This window comes from Bombus pyrosoma, linkage group LG7 (genome assembly GCF_014825855.1).
Source record: "Bombus pyrosoma isolate SC7728 linkage group LG7, ASM1482585v1, whole genome shotgun sequence".
Taxonomy (NCBI): domain Eukaryota; kingdom Metazoa; phylum Arthropoda; class Insecta; order Hymenoptera; family Apidae; genus Bombus; species Bombus pyrosoma.
Window position 1 is genome coordinate 2,405,609 of NC_057776.1, and position 23,812 is coordinate 2,429,420.

Sequence of the window (23,812 nt, forward strand, 5' to 3'; positions counted from 1 at the left end):
CAGTGTTTTGTCAATTAACTCCACATCTTTATATTTGACTTTGAGGATATTAAATATGTATTTTTGTTACTCTCTTGAACATTTAAGAAGCATTAATTATATATTAGTAATACAGATTAATATTAATCACATGAAACTACCACTGCAATTAAGCTAATATTATTCGTTTCCTACAAAATACCATAAATTTATCATTTATTTTCGAAAAGCTTATATCATCGAAATTATCAGATTATTCCCTCCTTTAACTGTTTCATATTAAGATGCTCCTTTTTAGTTATCAACTGACATAAAAGTCTTAATATATTTTACCCGTGTGGTTTTCATATACCTGTCCCATGTGAAAATCACGACGCTTCAAATACGTTCGAAGTTTTTTTGCCGTATATCAACTAGGTTCAAGAACGTACTCTTCGAGCGTAGTCGAATTGCGTCACATTTCAATGATCCAACACGCGGTTGTATGCGTAAGGCGTAAGTGCGTATAAGCCAACACACGCATGCTGTAAGAATATTTTATACGGGACACCGTAACTCGCCGAGAAAAAAAGAGGAATGACGTTCTCCATATAAGAGATAGGAAGAAGGACGAACTGAAAGCAGGGAGGAACGAAGAGGAACGTCCGAGAACGTAGGGACAAGCTGGTCGACCGATGAAGAGAAACGCGAAAGCGATTCAAGAGGAACGAGGAGGCTCGAGCTGCGGCAGAGAAGGGCGATTAAATAGCACGCGAGGTCAGTGCCTCGAATCGGAGATCGGGCCCAATCAGTATGAAGCAGATAAAACTCGTGTTGTAGTCTCCAGCGAGGTCTTTGCTTAATGAACATTGTCGTTCCAAATGAATTTTCATATATAGCTTCTAATAAACGTTTTAATATGGTGAGACCGAAGAGTAAAAATTCGTAACATGGAATTCAACAAGGGTTCGACATCATGATCATAGAAATTTATACTATCTATGAATCCTTTTATGTTTGTGTATAGCCTAATACTTATATATGTGCGTATCCGATGTTTAGGTATGTGTAATAGTTATTCATGTATGGTTGTTCTTGTGCCTATAAATGAAAGCAAAAGGTAACAAACTATTTTTATATTCCTATATATCTTTATAAGCTTGGAAAACGTTTTTAGTTTATCAGAATCTTTTTTATAATTATTTTTCATAATTATATTTAATTAAAAAAGTATTATGATTAAAAGAGTAGTACCTTTTTACTATTAGATAAATATAAATATCAACTGTGTAACATTCAGTCATATATTGAACTCTGTTTTATGAAAATTATTAATTTTTTAAATACGAAACATATAATTTATATTTTGCAATATAAATGTAATATAAATAAGAAGTAAATAATTTTATTGAAATTTTTGCATTTTAGTTTTCAATTACTTTCGCGCAAATTCGATATGTTACTTTCGCATGAAAAGTGGAAACTCACTCAGCCAATCGCATGTTTTATCGCAACAAGCAGCGTATGATCAACATGTGTCATGGAACGTCACTGAAAGGATTAAAAACTAGACAGTGCGTTAATTTACCTAATAAATTCTACCATTTTTTTCTGACTTTTAGATATTTATAATAGATAACTTTCATATTTCGAACTTCCTTCGATGTGTTACAGATAATTATTGGGTTATACTGGAAGTATAATTTCCTGTGACATAGGTATTCCAAGCATTATAAAAATAGAGTCGGATATAATAGGATATGTACATCATCGTGTCTATCGAAACTGATAATTCTTCTATTTGTATTGATGACTAATTTTGTTTTGAAATTAACATACTCTTCATAGAGTAAACATAAAATTTGAAAGGCGAAGCAAACAACCAAAAATTACATCATTGAGTATTTGAAGTCGTATCTTATGCGCTATATTTCTCAGAGTTATCACCATTCGATTTTTACCTTTTGTCATACACATGATAATTTCTATACAAAAAGATACAGAAGGTTTTAGGAAATAAGACTAAGGTGCAGTTTTACAGCAATATCAACAGTTTCTTTCCTGTTAAAACCTTAGATTCTACGTATTTTTCCAATGTATTAGCAAAAGTACATCAAATATTGGAGAATTTATTTGAAGAAAAATTTTCAGTTTTAGTCGAATTATTCTTTTTCATAATATACTACGTATTTAAAACAACGTGTATGTTCAAAATAACTTAATGTAGTAACTATGTAATAACGAATAAAACTCAGAATGCAGATATTTTCCTTGCGGAAGGTAAGTTGTACATTTTTGCACTGACGCGCGTATGTACATTTAGTATTACGCAGAAAAAATTTGCATGGAATCATTAGAAATCTTCCCCGTGTTCCACCAATGCAGTGTGTCTCTTTTCCAGATGGTTTATAGAGTCGACTCGGTCAAGAAATCCTGCTAACAACTCTCTTTCTCTCTCTATACCTTTATCTATGTCTGTCTTCGAGTACACTCCGATCAAGGCCGTTTCCCGGTACACGCTGGGAAAACTGCTTCTGCTCGCCGCACGATTTTTCATTTATTATATCTCAGCGCGAGTAACGCAACGGAACACTCAGTCTCTTGTAACCGACGTGAAGCAGAAAACCTGGGCTTGGAGCTTTTATCGCGAAGAAACGCTTTATTAGATGCTTAGCCAACGGGCATATAAGGGGTGCGTGGTATTCTTGTAACAACATTGAGATAAACCGCGATACAGACGCAACATGCAGCGCACAGATATATACAGAGCATGCAGCGTGCAACGTCGTACGCTCATCCATGTGCACCTTCGCTCGACACGCTGTGTGTATCTGTCCACGAAGCGCAACATACGTAACGAATGTGCGATACTCATTAGGAGAGTCAAGGGTATGTTACGTGAAGAGTGCGGTTACGCTCCGCGTCTGACATTACGTCACTGAATGTGCATCTGTCGGTGAACACGCAACAGACAGCCGGAGTTTAGCACGAAGAACGTACAAGCGCCACCGAAACGCGATACCAATTTGCTCGGCTAAAAGGGAAAACGTTTCTTTCGCTTTTTTCCGAACGTTGCTCGATTTTCATCGCCAACGCACATGACAAACGGTTACCGAAACTCCCCTCGATTTCGTTGTTTTTACTTTCCTTGCCATGCCAAGGAGAAAAATCAACGTGTCGATTTTGGAAAATTCTTTTTCAATTTGTGTAAACTGAATTTTGGAAATATAAATAGTTGAATCTCAAAAAATTTTCGCTTTAATCGCACGCCGATGCCTAGAAGTACAATGTACATATATATACAATACAACAAGTATTCGTATATCATTGTAATTTTTATACTATTCGCATACTAATATAGGATATTTAGAAAAAGTTTAAAAGTGTTATAACTTCATAAAATTGCTAGGTCATTAAACAATAGATATATGCACTTCCTTTTGGTAATCTTTTGCTATTTATCGAATAGCATCTTGAATAGATCACTTCTCCGGAAAATTATCTCTTTTAGGAATGAATGGAAATAGTTTTTGTAAGTTCGTAAAGTATTCATTTTCTTGTCATGAGAAAGTGTTCTTTTTTCTTTTTAATTAACGTATCGATAAGATGAGATAAATTCCTACTGAACGTTGAATCATTTTTGCCAATTTCTCATCGTAATAGAACTTTCTTTTCTCTATAATCGATATATTTGACGTTCAATTAGAAGTAGGATTTATTAAGTAGAGTTTATATAGGCATCAAATAATAATACACAGATTATATCGAGATATATCAATCGTCAAAAACAATATGATCTTTCCGCATCTTCCGATATATTAAATTTCGTAATATGTACTTGGTAGTAGGTTCATATGATTACACAAATTTGATAGAATCTGATGAAAGAGAAATTTAATTTCGTTAGATCGAAGAATTCGCTTCATTAGAAAATGTATAAATATTTTTCTAACTGTCATCAGTGATTGATACGAGTTTATTTGAAAATTGTTAACTAAATCGTGCTTCTCACCGTTATGAATTCGATTAGAAGTTGTAATGAAAATAGGAAACCTGTACAAAACTGTGTTTATTAAGCATTTAGTAACCGACACAAATTAATGAAAATAAAATTCAAAAGTTCAGCTGTTATATTCAAATGAACAACAAAAAACATCCTCTTTTTTCAGCGCTGTCCTAATATAATGTAAACCATATGTATCATGTGGTATTAAAAGTAATGTAAATTAATATCGGTAGCACTTAAAATTATCAAAGTCTTCGGATTAAAAAAAAAGTCCAAGCATTGCACACCTTGATTTTACCTGATACTTTCACTAAATACTCGATCTTTGTTCAAACACATCAGAATATATTATTCATTGCGACAACTTATTGAAACTTATGATTATTTCATAAGAAAATTGTTTCAATTGTTGTAGAAGAAAAATTGAGCCGTAGTCTATGAATAGTAGTGAGCCTCAATGATTGCGTCCGTACAAACGTAACCTATCGCTTACGACTGAAGACACAGTCGAAGCTAACTGGCGACGATTTTCGAAATACTACAATGCTGATATATATTGTAAATAGTATTTATAGTATAATATAATAGTACAATACTGTTATACATTTCTTCGTGTTCATTACCAAACCATTATGGTACATATTTGAAAAATCAAAAATATATTAAGAACACTTCAAAGCAAAATAAATTTCATTGAAGCGCAAGTATTTTGAAACAGATCTTTGTTAATATTTCAATGTGACAAAAAATAATTGCAAACAATCATTAACTTTTTTGAATTAGTGGGTAATACGATTTTCTCCTAATGTTCCTATTTCGATGCTAATAATAATTGCTGCTAATAGAAGTAAATCTTAGAAGCGTATTTTTTCAGAAGCAAACTCTTTGTCTTTGTTAATCATTTATTTCTTGTGTTTAAACATAATATCATTTCTAATTTGGAATTATAATATTTTAAGGTCAAACGTTTACAATCAGTTTTTTTTTTTTTTAGACAGTGTAATTTAAATATACGTAAATGATTGGAAAATAATTAGAAAGTGTAATGAAACAAATTGTATAAGATATAAATAAAACAATTGTAGATATGTAAAGTATTAAATATCTTTAGATGTAAAGAAAGTCGACTTGGCTAATCTCTCTGTCTATAATTAATTTTTCTTTTCTCAACATCTTATACATTGAGTTAGAAATTATAGAAAATATGCATTGCTATGTTATTAATACGTTAAGAATGAAGCAGTAAAATAATGTATACAAATTGTGTATATGCAATACTCTAAACAAACTTGTATAGATTAATTCACATATTGGTTTTGTCAAAATACAAAAGATATGTTAGAATAACTACACTACAAAAATCGAAGAAACAAAAGAATTTCCATGATTTTCAAGAGATTGGTTCTTCACGATAGTAAAAATGCTTCAATTTTTTGATACTACATAGAATTACAAAATTCATATGGGAGAAAAAATACAAGTGACGAAAAAGATATTACGTAAATCTCTCGAACTTTCTTTTATAAACGCTAATATTAAAAAGCCGAATGTAATAACTTCAACTGGTTGAAAAAATTATTCGTAGTAGAATATTGCATTAACGCGACATTGACCCTTAGTCAAACAAAAAATTTGACCGCTTGATCGAATGTTTACAACTTTGATAAACTTACAACGCATTGTTTCCTATCTAAATATCTCGCTACGTTATATTATGAAATAACATTTTTGTCAATGTATTCAATGTTAAAAGATATGTAATAGATTAAAAAGACAAATATCAATATTCATCCAAATGAGAAAAAACCGCGCAGGCGTACAGAATCGCGTCACAAAGTAACGGACGTTCCCAATCAGGCCCAACACTTTTACCATATCACGCGAATCTCTGATGTCGCGTTTCAAATGACGTAAGCGTCTGCCGAGTTTCTTGATTACTCGATGGAATATTTTAATTACCGTCTACCCATGTGTTGCAAATTCTTTTGCTTTCAGAATCAAGTTTTCGGATATCATAATGCTGATGACAATCCACTGATACGACGATAGGCAACAACTTTACAGGGATCGTTGTTAGTCGTTGTATAGCCACTCTGCGAATATTAACCGCGACCTAGCACTGAGAGATAACGAGGACATAATTACGATCGACTTCACTAATCCAGCATTACACACGAGCATTCCACATAACGACCGTGAAACATCGAGCTCGTCGTGAAATACGGTCACGCGAGAGATACTACTTGCTTGATCTCTTGATCGCTTTCGAATACAAAATTCTCGCCGATTACTCGCCAAGCGTCCGAAACGGCGTGGCGCGGCGTGGCGCGGCGTGTCGGTAGACAACGCGTGAAAGGTGGTGTTGCGCTTCCGCGAACGTTAGAACTACTGGCAAGAGAGCAGCGAAACGATAATTGCACTTATTCGAGGGTGACTCGTGGGAGAAATTCAAATAACAAAAACCTGTCACGTAACGCACACCTTCCAGAGTCGCTGAGAAAATCGCCCGGGACGAGAAATTCTACGAGAGAAAGGTGAACCGGTGTTTTGACGACGGATCGGGCGAGGCTATAAGTCACGACCGGCATTATTCTGTCGCAATTTATGGTAAGTAGAAATCACAGCCTTGCTCCAGGCAAGGTAAATAGAGTGTCGACCACTGCGTTCGGTGAACACTGACAGCTGACGGAATGCGTTTTAGAAACAGAACAGGAATTCACCTTTATATTCACCGCAATTTTCTTTTCGTCGCATAACCTTTCCGTGGTTCTGGTTACATTCGAACTACAGAGACAACGAGCCGTGACTCGCGACGCGTTACGAAACCGTCGTTTTTTAGTTACCCTATAAAATTTATTGTCACTAAATATAAAACAGTCGACCTACTATCGTCGTCATCGCGTTTCCTCGAGGGTTCGCGTTACAAACGTCGCGATCCTTACCGGCAGACGTTCCCAATCGGGAATATTTTCACTTTTATGGTACTACGAATTTTGACGAGAACTTAGAGGAAACAGCAGGACATTTGGATCAGGAATTTAGTTGAAACTTTGAATGCTAGTAAATTTTGTCGTGCTCTTTATAAAAACGCCACGTTATGGGATTATATACTCAATATTTTTTAGATATGCATTTATGAAAACTTCATAGGTACAAAAATGTACATGTGCATGATGCGCAAAGAGATATAATTTATACAATATTCGATAAGTGAAGCTCATATTTAATTTTGCACTCGCATAAATGTTCCCAGTCTAATGTTCTGTCTATGATAGAAGTTTAACTGTAACCTTGTGCCTGTTCAAATACAGTTGCTATCAGACTCTCTAATTTACAAATATTTTTATGAAGATAAAAGATACAATTCAGCAATTCAGCAAACTTTCAAGTAAATGAATGACAACCGAGTCTTGTACTCTGTATGTCAGTAACATACGTTTCTTAAGCTAAACGCTAGGTCTAGTAGGACAACATCCAATTCTACTTCGTTGCCGATACATTACAATCTATAACAACGCAAAGGGAAACGCAATTTAAGCTATTAAGGACTAATGTTGCGTTAACGCAATATTTCACTTGCAATTTTTATCAATCAATCTATGTTTCCGAATCTTGTTTTATAACATCGTGATTATGAAAGGGAATTGAATTCCAGAGATTCACATTTCGTTCATCCAGATTCTACAATTTTATAGAGTTTAGAGAAATTAAAGCCAAATGATAAGCTGTTACTAGATCTTTAATAGATTAAGACGTTTCTCAAAATTAATACCTTTGACCGACAATTTTTGTCCCTTTTGACTTGCAATCGAAGCAGGTGGAAAAGTGGGCGAATGAAAAAAGCGAAGGAAGCTTCTACCGGTCCTGATGGTCGTCGGTCCGAAAGTAAGCGGAGGGAGAGATGACCTCAAGATGATGATATCGGCAACGTGGTCGTCGTAGGGTCGTACACAGAGGTGGCAGAGAGAGAGAGAGAGAGAGAGAGAGAGAAAGAGGCAGAGAGAAGAGTGGCAGGAAAGGAGATCGACAAGGGAGACGCGGCAACGACGCGACGCCAGTGTTGCCTCGTGCAAAAATAACGTGGAAAGCCTGCTTTAAACTCAGCCGACCGCACTTACTCGAAATATACGCAGTGCGCGCCTCCCGCTTCTACCAAATCATTTTTAAATCTCATTGAACAGCAGACGGCTCGGAAAATTCGCATTAATTGCGATATGCTTCGTTAATGACGATTGTGTAATGTGTAACGTTGTCTAAATACCACACGGATAAAGCGACGCGGCATAGAACCGCTTTGATTCTCGACGTTTGCGTACACGCCGTAAATGGACGCCGCGAAAACCGATGCCTCCAAGATCGTTCGGTTAATCTTTGCTTCCAAACTGCCCGATTATTTTTAGAGGAAACTCTATTGGCGTTCCGTTCAGCTGTTTAACGGAAACGATTGAATTAAAGCTGTTCGAATACTTCGGAATTCATAGAATTTGGGGTAAAGTCGTTCACGATCCTTCGTCGAGCGGAACGCGATATCCAGTAAAAGTACCAATTTTATTCTGAGAAAGCTTTTTACTCATACGCTTTTACATTGCATATACGTATGAAATTTATATGTTTTTTAATTTTTATTTAAAATTAGTTAATATTTAGATTTGTTATAAGTTCTGTTACAATACAGTAAAAAAGTAGACTACGTTACAATATGCAAGTAACTAAAATTTAATTATTTATAACAAGAACGTCGATTAGAGGAACGATCCGTTAGTGGGAAATTTGGTATCGTCCCTTGTTATTATTCGAAAAAGATCGAATAATAACAATAGAAACTGAAAGAAGTTGTTACTTGAATATTAATATCTATAAAATAGACCAAAATAAATAATCTTCTTTCATATAGAAACAAAATTATTCAAAGAGTGCGTAATAATTAGTTCGGATAATGAAAGCTCTGTTACACGTGTAATAACGAAAAAAAATGAAGAATGTTAGTTAAAATAACTATTCCTTCTTGCGATACAAGTTTGGAAAACTACATAATCAGTTACTAATCACGCATAGCTGCTAAAGAGTTATTTGATTACCTAGATGCTTTTTGTCGGAGCTTTATTTGAACGGTATCTGTATTGATACACATCAATAAATTCCTACAAAGAATTCTGTGTATCACATTCCCTTATACTTTCTTATTTGCTACTCCTAAGAGTTCATTACAACGTTTTATGGCATATACAATTTCTCACTTTAATATTCAGACAACTTTTAAAACAGAATAACTTTTTTAGAAGTGGACCAAACTATTGCTTTTAGAAGTTAGAAGAATTAGTTTACTAGATGACGCGTTAAAAAGATTTAGAACTATTGCAACTTATCGACATCGTGAAGAAAACAGTAAATATCGCTTTTTCCAACATTTTTTTCTGAGCCTGTAATGAAAATGTAGCCTGTGAAAATGCTGAAGATCTCATCATAATCGGAAAACATTGCCACGAGGTAGAAACGGTAAGAACGGTAAAAAATCACAGATTTTCACGACTTTCGGTCAATAATTGTAAGCAATCTAAAGATTTCTACTTTTTGCCTGATTCCCGTGACATCAACCGGTTTTGATGAAACATTTAGCATAGGTTACAACCTACAACTGACATAAATCTACAAGTATAGGCTCAGAAAGAAATGTAAAAAATAATCTTTACTACTTTCTTCGCGATGCTGATAAATTTAAGTTGTTCCAAATCTTCTTTACATGCAATCTAGTTAATTAATCCTTCTAATTTTCCAAAAAAACCGCCTTAAGTCACTTAAACAAAAATTTATTTTTTTTTTTTTTGGAGAGTGTCCGAATATTAAAGTGAGTAACTGGAGATAAATATTTCCGATATATTCAATAATTTGGAAAAATACTGTCGTGACTCAAGTTCCTTTCTTCTGAAGAGTCAGGCCAACTTACACAACGTTAAACATTACATAATGACAAAATATATGAATAGAGAAGGTCGTTATACGAAATTCAATTGAATATAATTTGGAATTATTACTTAAAATTAGAACTTTAAATTGTTCTATGGATCGTTCTATCGTTCGAAAAACAAAAAATGTATCTTTAAATATCGCGTTATAAAAACAAAATAGGAATAAACCTATTCATCATACAGTTGATTAGATTTACAAGTAGTAAGAGTTTTCTTATTTATAGCTGCTCTGTTCTCTCATAGAACATTTAATAGTAATATATGTACGTACGTAGTGAAACATCGAATAGTATCTGTGTAATAGATAGAACAGTAAGAAAAGGGTCCTGTACCGATAAAGACATTTGCTGCTTATGTTGTTAGTTCGTATCCAAACAGATTATGAGAACAGTATTTTTTTCTTTTCTCTCTAAAATTTCTCTCTAAAAGACTCATCATCTACGAAGAATTACAATTAGACGAAGATAATAAAAAACGAAAACGTTATGCTGTTGATAAACGGAAGAACTCGCGGATAATCTCTATCAGATTGATGTTATTTAAGAGATCAATAGATAACGAAAAGAGATTTTCCTGATATTTTTATAACGCCTGTGTGTGATATCAACGTTATTTTAGAAAAAAATAGTGAATTCCATTAAAAAAAGTTTGTAATCCCTGACAACAAAAATATTCTCTGTATATTATGCGTATGGGTATGTTTATTCAAACATGTTTTAACACCTTCAGGTACGCATTCTATGAAAAGAAAGCATTCTAGTCGAGAATGACGATCTGCGTATGGAAAGTAACTTGTTTATACAGATTCGATGCGATAATGAATCATTCAACAGTCACATTGATTAACCCCATCAATTGAAAGATAGAGAAAAATGATACTATTATAAATATCATTTTTTCACAATTTATCTTGAAATTTACTATTACTTATATCATTGTGATAAATGAATTTATGAAAGCCAGTCAGTTATTTTTTGGCAATTGAATATAAATCGTGTAAAATCGTGTACCTGGATAGCAAAATTTAAAAATTTACAAAAGGTGAAGTTGACCAGTTTGATTTTTACATAGACTCCTTCATCTATTACACTTCTTTTTTAATCATATCAATCTATCAAGACTATAGAATTTTCACACTTGTATTCACTTAACTGATCCAACAGAATCCTGCATAGTAGAAGACCTCTAATTATTTTGAACAGTGTATAGAATATTAATATTATGATAACCAATGAAATTTTTTAAAGTTTCCTTTTAAAGTTCTCTTGCAGATCGAGAAAAATGTTTTGTAACGTATATAAAAATAATATATTTGAAGGTACTGAATTTTTCTATAAATATGACAAAAATTCGATTATTAATTAAAATTATGCTGGAATCTAGCCAATTGTCGACTTAAGAATGTCTCCTTATATCCCAAGAAGGTTTTCAAATGTAATTCTATATTATCAATGCAATGATTTCCTCAAGAAAATTCATAAGCTGTTCATAGTTCGTGAAAATCAACTGCCTTTAGAGATGATACAAGAATCCATCCTTCATTCTATACAATACTGAAAATTCATAAAAATTTGTATACATCCGTTACTCCTACAGCTGTTGCACAAGAATTCTCTAAGGAGGATACAATTAAGATTCCATATAATATTAGATAGAAAATACAAGAGTTCATAAAACTAAATTGCTTTTAGAACTATTACGCGGGAATTTCAACTTTATTTCACACAATATCAACTGATTAATATAAAAATTCATAAAAATTTATAAAAATCAGTTTTTGAACTCTGCACAACGAATAATATAAATCAACTTTTATTCATTAAAGAATATGCAGAAGACGATGATGGATCATTCGATTGGTTGGTACGATAGAGCATCAAATAGAAGATTACGGATCAACGTGAATCCGATACTTTCATAATTATCCAAGCATTTCCTTCGAATTCTTTGTTGTTCTGTAAACGCGAAACGCTTTTCACCTCCGTTCAAAACGGCATACAATCCAGAAAGAGTACCGGCGAAATAAGAGGTCATGTTAAAAGAATAATACGTTCGGGGATACCAGAGATTCTCGGACAACGTCTACACGCAGTTGCTGATCGTTAGAGCACAGCTGTCTAATCGTCATGGAAGAATACTGTGTTCAGAGCTTTGTAATGACGGGTACGACTTGTGTAAACGAGTACTAAAACCAGACGGATGAGTGACCTCTGCTGGTTTTCACGGCTCTCGAAGCTTCTTCGCACGAGCTGGAGATTCTACAGCTTTGAGAAATCGGGCTGGACCTGCCTGACGCGGTGCTCGTATTGCTTAAGGGCTTTTCATGTTTCGAACCAAACCGCAGAGACCTTTCCTCTGCTTTCCTGTTTCAATAATATCCGACGAGTACCGGCATTCTTTCTGGATATCCTTGACTGCTTTCGAGCTCCAAGGTTGAATTTTCAATCAAAATTTTCAATCCGACTGTAGAAGTCTGACTAAACGAAATCACCACGATTTTCGACAAAATTGACCGAATGTAATAAGATATGGCACTGCGCAATGAGAAATATGTTAATAAAAGGAAGAAATTTTTAGAGAAATTGATCGTTATTTGTAAAATGCTGATTAAACTTGAATGCAAGATCTAAATCCATCATGTATGTACATGTGAATAATTAATTGGTAATGTACTATAGATTATTGACAAGATCTTTTTTCGTCCTCCATTGTCTTGAAAAGTATAGTTTCAAAAATATATGTATACACAAAATCCTATTTCCGAATTCTCAAAGTTAATGATAACTGAGATAGCTGAGAATGCATGGAAAATGACGCACAATCCTCACAAAACTATATGCATACGCAGTTACAATCCATACCAGAATTAATGCAAAAGCGCTTCATTATTATTCTTCTAATTTGCGGAAGTTTTGCGTGTTTATTAACTTCTTTTTTATCCTACATACTTGTATAACCCAATTCATTCTAATACAGAAACTTTTTAATTTTCTTATTTTAAACGAGCATATTGCCCGAAATCATGGCAGCTATGAAAACTTTATTTTTAATCTTCCACATGTTGAAGGTATTTTAAGGTACCTTTCATTAAAAACACTTAAGTAAATAAATCTTTTAATCAATCTATCTGTCAAAAGATCGGTAGAAAATAGAATTGTACTTTGTGCAGGATTCCAAAACATTATTTCATGATTTTAAGTAAACATATTAAGTTGGCAGTAAATGAATAAATGGCAGTATTTGGATCTTTCGCGACATCCTCTATAAGGATCGAAAGTATGTAAAGTTTGCTTTCATTCAAAATAAAGTAAATGATGCGGTGATGCAGTATTCGTTGAAACGTTAGGACTCAATCTCAGAATTACAGCCGCCGTACACAATAGTTATGCACGTCGCAGATAATACCGATCTATCCTCGTTTATTTATAATCTTACTTATACACGCGACCAGCCGCGAGTAGAAACACCACGCCGGAGATACAGATATTTATACACAGACATCACGTGATTGCACACTATTTCGCGCCTTGCAGTGAACTTTGCAGCTACACTAAATGGATTTTTCGCAACCGGCCTCTTATATATATCGCTACTTTTCGAACCTCGAGAGCAGACGTGTTTGCGAACCACCCTTTGTCTCGCTTCACAGTTCACTTGAGAAAACGTTCACCATATTGACAGTTATATCTGTGACGTATCCTACTCTCACGAATCACGTTAATAAATTTTTTGAAAACTTATTGTCGATAGCTGTAAAATTCTCACCATTTGTTTTTTCATGCCTTTATTATAACTGTTTCATAGACGATGCGAATAATTTTTCTTGTTGATAGTAATTTTCGTTTCTATGAATTTTATTCAAACAATGAATTATAGAAAGGAACAATTTTACATCTTCAGTTATATGGAAATTATACAGTAATTTTTTGTATGTAATTAATTAAAGTATCTAAGGAAACGTAAACGTACAAGCTTCTCTTCATTTTATTTTCAATTAATTCTAATTAACTTCTAATTAACTTCTAATTAACTTTACTTTTTTTATATCGATTTTATAATACTATTCGTTACAAACCTTATTCTTGGAAATTCTCTCAAGTAATTAACGGTAAGATAACATTCATATAAATATTGATATATTTTAAAATATTTATTTCTCTATTTAATTTTAAGTCATTTCAAATATTCTACGTACAGTTTGCACCGTTCATTGCAGTCTCTGCTTTGAGAATCTTTATTTAATCGATCAATTGAATAAACCTATGCACATGCTCGTAAAAAAAAGTTGACACATTTTAAAATCAAAGGAAAAATCTTCATAATTCATCAAACATTCATTAATTTTATATTATGTTTTTCCTTTCATTCATAAACTTTATCAATTTCCATAATGTTTACCATAAACCTGTGCGTTGTTTAAAATTGTATTAATCACATCATATCTGTTTAAAGTACACTTACAATCCTAAAAGAAGGAAAATATTAAAATAAGTCAAATGAAGCAAGTACTACAATAAAATTGCAGCTTTACTCTCCAATAATTTAAGTAAACCAGAAAAATCAACTCAAAGTCAATTAAAATCAAATCACTTTAACTAATCATTGGAATATTTGCAACAATCATTTAAAAATTGGAGTTGCCTTCCTATTGCTGCAAACTTCTCAATTATATAGACTACTTTTTATAAATATGTTATGTGCGTTATATGGAATACTTTAAAATTTCATTAATAATGGAAATTTGAAATGTATTTAAAAACTACAAAATATTTCGTAAGCGGAGTATTTAACAAATACATATATATTTCTCAGAGATCATAGAGGAGATTTAAACAATTATCCATTACGTCAATAAGCCTCGATATTCAATGGGACCATCTGTAACAATTATATTCATGCTGTAGGTACATTAATTGTTTATTAAATAGATATTTTGTAATAAACATCTTGTAATTTCTATATATAATATTAAACATTTTTAGGTTGGTTTTGAATTTGATCTGTATAATTATGACAGTTGTATTTCACTGCAGTGCTAATGAAATTTTAAATGATTTATATAATACGTATATAAGTTCAAGTTTTCTGTGATTTATAATGATCAAATTCTTTCGTAAATCGCTGTTTGTGTGAAAACCACAGCGCGGCACTTCAAATGCTTATTTACCGTATTCTTTTAATAAATACAATATAAATGTTATATATTATTCGTCGATACCTATATTTTGCGGAATATTAAAGTAAACTGAAATTACTTAGATCAGAAGGAGATTTGAGACAAACTATATAATTTGCCCTGTAATTTTCCAAATTCTATTAGGAACAGGTTTTAAGTGATCTACATTTGGAAACAGAGTATCTAACTTCGTTATTAGTAACATAATAAATTGTGAAATAGGTCGTATACTTACATTGATAGTTCGATGGTCATAAATTTCTAGGAGGATATAATTTCTACTCATCAAAAGGAAAGTTTGCTCAACTGATGTTAATATTCTCAGTTGTAATAATGATAATTCAGTAGCGCGTGTAGTGTGCATATTGCTTTATTTATGGATGTAATTGTGTTAGTTTTTATATAATACCTTCTCCTTGACTGAAATAACCGTATCACGCGTAGGGCTCTTCGAGTTATATCCTCATTTTTCATACTGTTTCTTGTTGCATTTAGAGCATACAATATTTTTCATTCTCTCATTGTTATATCGAAGACTAATTACGACGCCCCCTCTTTTTCAAATATGCTTATTTTATTAATACAGAAATATAAACTTAAATAACATACCGAACATTCTTCAGTTATCTTATCAAATTACAATAAGTTCCAAAAGAATAGCAATCGTAAAACTGCTATTGATTGACAATACATCAGTGCTAACAAATAATGCACAATAAGTTTTATTATTCTATGCAAAGTTTAAGATTGAACTTCGTAAGTGTTGAATCTTACCTTAGTTCACTCAAATAATACTACCTGATCCTAATATTCAACAAAATATAGATATCGATGCGTAACGCAAGCACGATTGATGTTTATCAATCTAATATCAGATAAATAATATCGAATATTCTTGTTTAACAATAAGGAGGCAACTCCGATATTTATTGATTTGAAATTGCATCTATTGAAAGAGAAAAAAAAGTATAGGTTTTATATCTCTATTCCTGAAATCGCGACGATATAACCGACGAAGCGTCGCTGTTTACCGGGAGCCGTTTTATTTTTCTCGATTTCAGAACTCGCAAAAGTGGTCCGCTTTGAGGGAAAAGTACCACCGCGGGAAAAGTTAACTTCGCCAACTGTTAAACCGCGGTAAATCGATAACATGCTTTTTTTAAATTCCGATGAACGGAGATGTTGCACACGCATCGTTAGAAATCAGACCGCGGCTACACTAATATACACGAAAGACCGCACGAGCAGCCAACTTCTATCAAGATTTCGCCTGCGATTTTTACATTCATTATTCCTTGGCTGAATTCGAACGGGAATTTCGATTCTCCAAGCGAGAAAGCGACTGCATGAAATTCTTCCGATTTCAGAAGGCCAGAAACCGTTTTCCACGTGAAAAACAGTCACGCGTAAAAATCTTTTTATGCCAGAGATTCGATCGAGAAAATAAACAACTAAAATCGGAAGAAGCCGTATGAATGAGTGCGTATGAAACTCACACAGATGAAAGTACAACGCAAGAACGTGTTCCCCTACTCTACCGTTACCTTTCTACATGCCGCAAATATATTCTATTCGTTGTATTGTATGAACACTATCGTTCGTAAATACCTATTTAAACACTTTAATCAATTTATATGAGCAGCTTTTGAATTTTATTAAAATATACAAATTAATAATGGATTAATATAATAATTAGAAGCAACACTTACTACCTTCTCATAGTATTTGTTGATTAGAAATTATAATATGTATAATATACAATTTACTAAACATTTTATGGAAGGTTAAAATAATATTATAAACTGTCATTTATTTAGGACAAAAGAATTACGCATAAATATTTTGTATAGATATTGAATTCTACTAAATTTACTGTATAGAATAAAATTGTACAGTGTAATATGCAACACATATTTACTATAACATATATTTATGTAATAAGTATTATGTACATATATCTATTACTTAAATGCCATTGTTTGCATTGACATCATTGGTATTTCTATTAATTTCAGAAAACCATCTTAATTTAACTTATGACTCAAGCATTAAATAATTACAATACAAACTAGCTCTGCAAAGTTTGATAATTACATATGGAAAATACAGGGGAAGATATGTCACATTTTTGGAATTTTGAAGGAAAGTAATTTTAAAATGCAGTACACTGACAATTTATCTTATAGTGGCAATACTAAATCTTTGTTTGGTTTCCCGATTAGATATATATTTTTGTAATCCTATTGAACATTTCAAAAAGATTGATAGTCATAACATTAATTACACCGTTGGTTTGGTAAATATGTATTAAAGCATTACCTCTTAACCATCAAGTAGCAAAGAAATTAGAAAATAAATTTATAAACAGATTTATTATTGCATATTGACCTCTAAAAATCTATTCGTGTGGGTCGTAACATCATAAGTCACACTAGATAAAAATGACAAGTCCACTTTTGTACTTTCCTGATTTTAATGGTATCCGATATCTAAAAGAAAGTAATGAATACAACATAGTTAAAAAAGAAAACAATAGGTATATCCAATAAAAAAGAAACAACAAAATTTTAAGTAGTTGACAAATTAGAAGATTTTGTAAAAAGCTAAGGATAGTATTGTAATCGATATTTTTGGAATGATCAAGAGAATAGAAAATATAGAAATTCAATGCAACTTAATTTAAGAAGTGTGTCTAATATTTTAAAACTATTGTTTTATTTTAAATGTGCAAGTAAAATTCTTTTATTATTTTTAAATTACTCTCTTATGTGAAATAAACAAAAATGTGACTCATATCATTTATCATATTCATCCCTTGTAGTTTTCATACCATTATCCGTAGCTATGGATCTATAGAAGCAATAGGCCATGAGAAACAAAATCATTGCAGAACTATTTATCAGTAATATGCAGTAATAATTTTCTAATCAGAATATATCTTGATAAAAATTAGCAAGTGTCTAGATACTTTTTGACTTTTGAATGTATATTCATACCGAGAAATCTAAAACGCCTCGCTGGCGCCTTTCTCTTCCTTCCTCTTTTTCTCTATTTTCTATCTCTGTTACTCGTATTCACGGTCAATGTTTTGATAGTGACGAGAGAATACGAGTTGTCGAATCTCAATTGAATCGCTGCAACCAGTCGCGAGCATAGCCGTGTAAACCAACATTGTTTACTAAGAAGCGAAAGCTCATTAACTGTCTGACCATGAAAATAGTTGCTTCTAATTGTTTACAGGAAATCTTACATGGATCACTTATGTGAGATAGAACAGTTAATTTCTTGCTATCAATTATGTCTTGAAACCTTACGTATGATATTCCGCTGATTCTTAAAAATTTTTAATCGATTTTAATTCAGAACTTGTCTGTATCTATTATTTTACAATGTGTATTATTTAAAATTTGACAGATTTGTGCGTGGGAAAAGAAAAGAGCACAAGAGACATGAAACTTTCACACGTTTAGTCAATTCATTTTAAAGCATTTTTATTTAATAACTTTCAAGTTAATATCTTTAATATTAATTTTTTAAGTCTTATAACTTTTAAACTCTCAATAAACAAATGTTTTGTCTCCTTATCATGTGTCATATAAATACTAGTCGCTGTAATAAAAACATTCGACATGCAGGCCCCAGGCAGAAACTCGGATTTTCCATCTTTTATAAGAGACCAATTTTGAAATTCTATTACTAATTCCTACTACTAGGAATTCTACTAATTCCACATCAAAACTATCCTTTTATAGAATTCTAGAATTAATCCTGTTTCGTTCCTTCGAACATTTTCGATCGATTCTATTTTTATACCGTTAAAATATACATGTATTAATGTTGAAGAAAATATGAAAAACTTATTTTTGATATACTTCAAGAGATTTATATTTTCGAATCTATTAGATCATTTTCTTCTTCAATTATTTCACATCTGAATACTTTTCTTTAGTCAGCCAGTTACATTGAAGTTAGAAAATAAACAACGATGAACATGTATCTTTTCCACGTGATTGAAAAGTATATAATTTAATATATTCGCCAATAAATATTCAATTCTGGCTAGATTTGCATGAGCAAATGAAACATAATGCTGACAAATGGTACGAGACACACCCTCCGTTCGCGAGTATCAATTTTGAATAATTATGTCGATGACAAAACTTATAACTTTCACGCCGCGAAACGTTGAAAATTTCCAATTAATCAGTTTAAAAGTAGAGCTGTTTGGTACTAAGAGCATCGCAAGTATCGCAACACGTGCATGGCTATTACGTAAGATCTAGGCGGGAACGCGAAAACGGCGGAAAGGTATAGATAGTAACTTTCTGCGATGGATTTTAACAGTGTCAAATATATTAAAATACGCACTTCGAAATACGCTACCATAAGTATTGCGATACCTATACCTTTTTGCACAATTGAACTCATATTATTAGTAACATTACAGCTTACGAGATGCTATTAATATTAATAAACAATCTTTTACAGAGATAAGAAAATTGGTAATATAAAACAAATGAAATTTTTAACGCAGATTTTACCAAGTACAGATCATTTGATTATTCAATATGGACTAAAATTGTAGAACTGTACAAGAGTTTATAACCTATAATATGTAACTTGTCAATTCACTCACATTATTTGTTTGTAAATTACTATAGAAGAGAGTCCTGATGATGTTTAATACAAATGAAATTTTTATTTTCTAGTCATTTTATTATACATCAATTATTTGTAATGTAAAAGATTAGATAAAATAAAGTTAATTAGAGACTTTCAATGAATATAACGAGATAACCTAATATTTATGACCGATAATATAAAGTATATGCGTGTTTCTCAACGAAAAGCAACAGAATATTGGGAAAATACTGTCTAATACAATGAAATTACGGATATTTATGCAAATCCATATTTTTGAATATAAAATTGCAGAAACAAGGCCGTAAATAGAGATCCGTTTCACTTTCCAAACATTATAACAAGTACTTTACTTTCGATCTTCTGTGTATTTTTGTATATCACGTATATCAGTATCCGTACGTCTCTGTACATTTCAATTTTCCACAAAGACATAAACATCCGCAGTCTAAATACAATAGACGCACAAGAAAGAAACTAAAACTAACCTTCCAGCCAGCGCTGCTGTTGCTTTCTCCCTTTTCCCTGAAGTATGGTATATTCTGCATCATCCATTCGTAGATCTGTGAGAGCGTCAACCGTTCGTCGGGGGCGCTGGTAATGGCTTGAGTAATAAGATCGGCATAACTGTGATTTCCCCAGGCGTTTCGTCGGGACGAATTCTTCTTGACCGGAAGCAGGCCAGTACCTTGGCCGAGAGAGCCATGCTGAGGCGGTGTGCCACTTTCGACGCCTTCGACGCCCTCTTTGCTAGCCGCTACGCTCGGCACCACGTTTCCCTCGATATATTCCTCCGGTCTTGGCAGCGGCCACGTGTGCGACCGTGCTCTCGTCTGAGGTTCAAACCCGCTCTCAAGGTCGTATGGTACCCCCTGCTGTGGTTGCAACCCGGTCTTCGACCCCGACGCAGAAACCGGCACCGAGTCCATCATGTTCGTTTCCTCTGTGTACTCCACTTTGATCCCGAGCACCTCGCGAGGTGCTGTGTCTGTTCACAAATATCGCGCTGCTTACCGAGAATCCGCGAAAAATCGCCGTAACAGTCAATGGTCGCGCTGCGATCGAAACTATCGATATCACTAACACTGCCACTTCTACGGGTTAACAACACTACGTCGCTAATAACAAATCGAAACCAGAACCAGGGGGAGGTCACTTTTATTTATTTATTTTATTAAGCCCTGTGTTCCTATATTCGCGGTTTGTCACTCGATTTCCCTTACCGGCGCGCGACCAGAAATAGAATAAATAGTACATGAATGATATCGCACGCACAATATCGAAAGATGTATTGTTATTTTCTGAGAAAACGAGATGAAAGTAAACTAACTGCGAGGAAAAGCAGAGTATCACGGATCACTCGAATCGAACTCTCCCGCAGCTGGCAGCAGACCGACCGAGAATACGCTACGATGTACGTTGTTCTGCGTGTCGCGAGCAAGCGAGAAAGAAACTGAGAAAGAGAAGCAGGACGAGAGAGATAGGCGATTACGAGAGAGGGGGCAGACCACGTGGTCAAACTCACTGTTTACAAGCCGCGCCGTCGGTCACGTGGCCATGTTTTGATAAAGAACTTGGCCCACTGCGAGGAGAGAATCTTCGACTTTGTTGCCTGGCGGGTTTTATGTACACAGAGTTGCAAAAACTTTTTGCGTCGAGGGACAGGTATTCGTGTCGTGCCAGTTTCCGTGCACAATCTTGTTCGAAGTGTGTCGGCACAATTTCAACGATCGAAGTAGCGATTATCGATACGCTCCCTGTTCCAAAACGAGTGCCTTCCTTCTTACTTCTCATCGATGTCCCAATCGACTGTCTTATTCTCTTGGTCCTTTTCAGAATAGACACTCTGGACAGTTAGTGCGTTTTTCTTCGAAGTCAAGTAGATCGAAATGATTGAAAGGCGTCAGACACTAACGTTCGACCTCTCGTATTTTGAGAGCACGATCGAACTTGTTCTAACAACATTCGTTTATATTGAGAATGTGGCGAATATTCTCATGAACGGTATGAACGTTCCAAATATGTTCTAAACGTATGTATTTCTGTATTAGATACGCGCACTTTTATTCTTACGAAAATCAAATCACCTTACTCCTTTATACAACTTGCCGGCAATGCAGCGCGGCGAATACTGACGAATTCTTCTGACCGGCAGCCGGAACTGACCGAACGAAGCCGAAGTTACGAGAAGTGAATTCGTGGCGCCTGCCTCCGCGCATTTGAGAGAGACGAGGATAAGACGACGAGCAACGGTACGAATCGGAGAAAGAAGGATCACTGAGAAGCGAGCGAGACCGACTGATCGACCATTCTAATACCCAACAGAGAAAACTGGAGGGAGCATAGCGAACGAGCTATCTGGTGGGTGGTTCAGCGACGTGGGAGGGATAACAGAAAGGTGGGGGCGAAGTAGCGGAATTGGAGGAAAGGAGAAAAACGTGGCAAGTGAGCAAGCTAGGTAACAAAGAGGTTAGCGGAACGGGCGAGGGAGAAAGAGGCAATGATCCGGAATGAGCTGGATAAAGAGAAGAGGGAGAGAGACAAACCAGTGGCGGAGGGAGTCAGTGAGGGCAGCGTGGTCGGCTAGCTAGATCGACAAGGTGGGCGGGGAAAGGGGTACGTTATGCCCCCAGGGCCAGATACTGTTCTCCATACTCCATACGGCGTAGCGCGACGCGGCGGCGAGGAGAGGGAATTCGCACGCGGCCACCTACCCCACACTGATGAGCGTTCAATTCTCTCTTCTCTTTTACAAGTTTTCGAATAATTTCACTGGGTATAATGATGAAATCCCTCTCGGATGTTATTCTAGTTCCGAGGTAAAAAGACAAGACAAACTTGATAATCTATATTGGCGAGTTCGATTTAATAAATTCACTTTGTGCATTAAACATAGAAGACGCCATATCATAGTTATAAATATTGAATTTGTGTTGTTCACAATTTTGTTTTGCATAAATTTTCTTAGCAAGTATTGTTGTAACTATTTTCCGAATAAATATTCTGAACAACTAAATTAAATAAACGCTCTGTAGAACATAATATGCACTTACATTGACAATGTAATTTAAACATTGTAACAAAATATTTCTGATAGGAGAATCGTGGCAACAGTGGCAAGATTGGCAAGATTACTTTGTCAAGTGAGCTGCCTGTCTTTAAGAAAAACCTCAAATAAAACCAAAATTATCCAATAATTAAATTTTTTCATTAAGAATAAAAAGTAATTAAAGTTTGAATATTACCAAACAATTACCATCTTTAATGGTAGACCGCAAATTTTTATGCACTTATGAGAAATTTATCCAAAGCATAATGCTTTCTATAATGCTTTCTCGCTAGGTAAAACAATTTTCAACCGAGATCCTATTTTTTCAATTGTATTCTTAAAAATATAGATTTGCATAGAAATCCGTAGCTTAGTTATCAATAACATCGATATGTACCACTTTCTGAGTAAAAATTACAATCCTGACATTTTTCTACGAAAAATATCGTTATTTCTTTCTTAACATCTTCTCTATTTTTTTTTTCTCCATAATTTTTACCGTCTTGGATGAGCTATTAATAACTTTAATGCTCTTATTGATTTTTTTGTAATTTCTAGGCTTGAGAACTTTTTTCCTTTGGAAGACTATTTTAATGCCTGTCAGCCTTTAAGACTCTCTATACGTTGTCTCGTTAAGCCAGCTGAAACCTTTGGAATTTCTCATACGATCGAACGCGTTTAAATTCGAGTAACTGAAATTTGAAATTCGTATCTTCGACAATTCGACGAATCCAGATCTATGTAATTGGTAGCTATCTGGTCCTCTTTTTTGCACGTCGATACGCTGACTTTAATACTCAATTCAATTTCACAAGATACCGTTTGCGAACTTTTAACATCCTACGCTCGACCTTTCGTGGTTTCCCAGATTTTAATGTCAATAACGAGGAACAAAAGTGGAGTACAGAGTTATCGGAAGCTTTCGCTGACCTCTCGCGATAATTCCCAAAATGCATGAAACGAGAAAGGTTAACGAAATGCATAAATTGGGAACTGTTGATTGGAATGCCTTTTTT

At 34.0% G+C, this 23,812-nt stretch overlaps 1 protein-coding gene across 3 annotated transcripts in view; it reads right to left on the reverse strand.

The window, feature by feature from the left end:
- LOC122569522 (forkhead box protein O) overlaps positions 1 to 22,032 on the reverse strand; it is a 299,531-nt gene extending 277,499 nt beyond the window's left edge. For all 3 annotated transcript variants that reach the window (XR_006317492.1, XR_006317493.1, XM_043730681.1), the window contains exon 1: positions 20,236 to 22,032. Coding sequence is in view for 1 of the 3 variants with exons in the window: in XM_043730681.1 (XP_043586616.1) it covers positions 20,236 to 20,679 (444 nt within the window). In the remaining 2 variants the exon portion in view is untranslated. The remainder of the gene's footprint in view (positions 1 to 20,235) is intronic.
- Between the last annotated feature and the right edge of the window lie 1,780 nt (positions 22,033 to 23,812).